General features: G+C 48.1%; 1 protein-coding gene across 1 annotated transcript; it reads left to right on the forward strand.

Moving 5' to 3' along the window:
* Positions 1 to 2478: 2478 nt before the first annotated feature.
* TREMEDRAFT_14215 (uncharacterized protein) lies at positions 2479 to 2751 on the forward strand (the record flags this gene model as incomplete). The annotated part of the gene is made up of 1 exon (XM_007007188.1): positions 2479 to 2751. A coding segment is annotated over one exon (273 nt), but the record flags the coding sequence as incomplete, so codon positions are not given.
* Between the last annotated feature and the right edge of the window lie 717 nt (positions 2752 to 3468).

The raw sequence follows: 3468 nt of genomic DNA on the forward strand, positions 1-3468 counted from the left end.
GTCCTAGTAATTCGTTTAGGAATTCCTATGCCTGATCTCTCTCTCCGTCCGGCAAGTCTCTGACCCCATCTCATATCCCTCACTCGTGGTCTACAACTCGAGATGACGTAGTACTGACTGACCTTGCAGTAATGTCTTGTTCTCTTTCAACTTTCCAACATGCAAGTCGTTTCTTTCTTTTCCCTTCTTGACCGTTACCTTTCTCGCTTGGACTGTCACCTCATGCTCATACTTGGCTCAGATGCGATCTCTCCTCGATCGACATCACATCCGGATCTCGTCGAAAACATCCGTCGTGGTGAGTCGAACGCTTTGATCTTTCATCCCTTGGTCCTTCTCGGTATACTCCTCCGTGACCTCGTTCTCATCCCTTGATCCTCTCGGTACACTCCTCCGTGACCTCGTTCTCATCCCTTGATCCTCTCGGTACACTCCTCCGTGACCTCGTTCTCATCCCTTGATCCTCTCGGTACACTCCTCCGTGACCTCGTTCTCATCCCTTGATCCTCTCGGTACTCGTCTCCCCCGTGACGTTGTATCTACCTCTGAGCCTTTTTTTGTTCAATCCGCCTCATCGTTCACTCTGACCAGCCAGTACAATCCAATTCTTCTCCCACCAACACCAAAACCAAACCAATCGTCGTCTTTCACCTTTCCGAACAAGAACACGATCCCATCTCTATCTCTCGACTCGTGTCGAAATTTCAAATCGAAATCACAGACGTGATACTATTCCATGACATTGTGAAATCATTCGTCGATCCAAGAGAGACTTCGTTGTTGCTTGATTTAGTACAATCGTCCACCCATGACAATCGACAAGACGTACAATCATCATCGACTGATCAACAAGACGTAAAATCATCATCAGCGGATCATGATCAACACGACTCGTCTCCTCACCAGCAAGAACGTGAGCGCTGGGAACCGAAAGGTGTCCGGATCGATTTATCAAAGACACCATGGGTACAAGTGGAGAGCTTGAGTGAATCTCTCGTCCACGGTTATACACCTACCGTAATTGGTTTGGTGAGTGGGGATTCTTTCTTTTGATCCACTTGCTCCCTCATTCGGTCTCTTTTTGTTTGGTTTTTCCCTCGCTAATCGTGCCTCTATGTGTTTCCCCCCCCCCGTACTTTTCATGGTGTCTCTATCTTCCTCTCTTTCTCTTCCGGTGTAACCTTCTTCCTCTACTTTTCCCATCTACCTATCCCCTTCCCTCCCTCCCTCGATCTCCGTCTCTTTCCCCTTCGCTCTATCTTTCTCCTGCGGTCCCTCGCTCCGACTCGGCGGGCCTCGTAATGTATCCTCTAATACATACCCATCCCTCCGTGTACTTTGTCTTCTCCTTTTCTCTCTCCTTGTTCGTCATTCATGTTCGCAGTCATTCTTCTATACCTTATCCATACCCCCTGACACACGCTGACCTTTTCATAGACTTCAAAAATCGGAGGACCCATGTTCATCTTTCGTAAGTGTCTCATTTTTCATTCACGTGCCTTTCCTTTCCCCACTAGACGATGGATGTGGACGATGGGGAAATAATGATCGGGAGTGGAGGGGAGGGCGGAGGGGGGCGTGTGAGTTGGCCAACTGGAAGAACTGAGTCTGGAGGAACAGGAGGAATTGTATCAGGCAGTCCCTTAACAATATCACCAGTCCATCGATGTGTTCAACCCAAAGAAAGGGGGAGAGACTCTCCCCCCTTTGAGGTCGTATATTTCCATCTCGACTTGTGGACGTGGACGATGGAATGATGACAAGAAGGGGAGGGAGGGTATAAGTTGGAACAAGGTATGAGTTATGACCTAGAACGAATGAAAGAGAGTAGAAGGGTGGATGAGATGGTCGATGAAAGATTGACAAGAGAGAGGAAAGGAGAGCAAGACTAATATATCAGTTCGTGAGACAGATAAAGCACATGAACAGATCAAACCTTCAAACTCTGGTTACGTTCTTTGTCCCCTTTGGTAAGTTGTTTCCTTCCTTCCTTTCCGTCAGAGGGGAAAAAACACAACTATCGCTGATGATTTCGTGTCCCTATTACGAACCGGGTTCTTTCATCTCATGTTCCATCTCCCGATTCTATCACTCCTTGTTCCATCTATCCCCGTTTACCGTTCTTTGTTATAACAAATGGAACATGGTTACTACGAATGGAACATGAAATGGCAGAACAGAGCAAGCCGGAGCGGGGAAAAAGAAATCAAAAAAAAAAAAAAAATCCCTCTAACTCACAGGTCATCTTACATCCTTCACCTCGCTCACCTTTCCGGTCTTAAAGACGTTACGGAATTAGACCTGACATGGATCAAAGTTGTCAGCTCCACGTCGGTGGATCAAGTACCAACTACGGTCAGTAAGAAGATTATCAAAAATGTTGATTTATCGACGAAGAAGATTATCGGAAGAAACTCAACCGTCGTCGTCGATAAGTCACTCGGTCGAAAGGGAACGAATGGTTCTTCGTTTACAAAACCTACTCAATCGTCTTTGGCTAAGGTGAGGGAGAAATTTGTCCCTCCTCCAACCCGTCCGTCCCCCGCCATGTCACGTCCGGCCACGGCTATGTCACGTCCTCCTACCGCCATGTCTCGTCCGGCTACCGCCATGTCACGTCCTCCTACCGCCATGTCACGTCCGGCCACAGCCATGTCACGTCCTCCTACCGCCATGTCACGTTCGTCCACCGCCTTGTCACGTCCTCCTACCGCCATGTCACGTCCGGCCACAGCTATGTCACGTCCGGCCACAGGCATGTCACGTCCTCCTACCGCCATGTCACGTCCGGCCACAGGCATGTCACGTCCTCCCACCGCCAGACACCTTGAGGCCGGTATCACATCGACCCCTCGACCCCTCTTGATAAGGTCAATCTCATTCACCGACGAATTGATTCGTGATTTCTGCTCCGACAATGTCAGTCCGGAAGGTTTCAAACCGTTTACTCCGAGATCGTCGTCTGTAGCTGGTCATTATGATCATCATCATCACCATCGCTACCCTTCTTCATCTCCGTCCGAGATACAGAATCAAAGTCAAGAGATAACGTTCAATTTACCCATCCAAAGTCGTCAGGAGATAAGTTTGATACAAATGACACCTACGAAACAAAGCAGAGATGATGATGATGATGATGGTTTCAATTTGCGGACTCCTAGACCTGGTGATGTGCTACAAGAGAGTGGTACGATGACAATGACTGCTCGTACAGTCCGACCTTTACGTTTCTCTCGCGCATGACGGCTAGGACTAGGGCAACGGCTACGGCTACGGCTTCGGCTTGAGAAGGAGAGAAAGAGTCAAGGAAGGAATCGATCTTGCTTGTTAGCTAAAGGGGGAGGAGGAGGTGAGAATGCTGGTGTTTGAGACGTTTCATCTAATGTGTTGACCACTTGTGTAAAAACGACTGATGTGCATTTTGTCGATACGTTTCATATTGTTGATAATTGTATATATATATGTGGT

This window comes from Tremella mesenterica (assembly GCF_000271645.1).
Source record: "Tremella mesenterica DSM 1558 unplaced genomic scaffold TREMEscaffold_13, whole genome shotgun sequence".
Taxonomy (NCBI): Eukaryota; Fungi; Basidiomycota; class Tremellomycetes; order Tremellales; family Tremellaceae; genus Tremella; species Tremella mesenterica.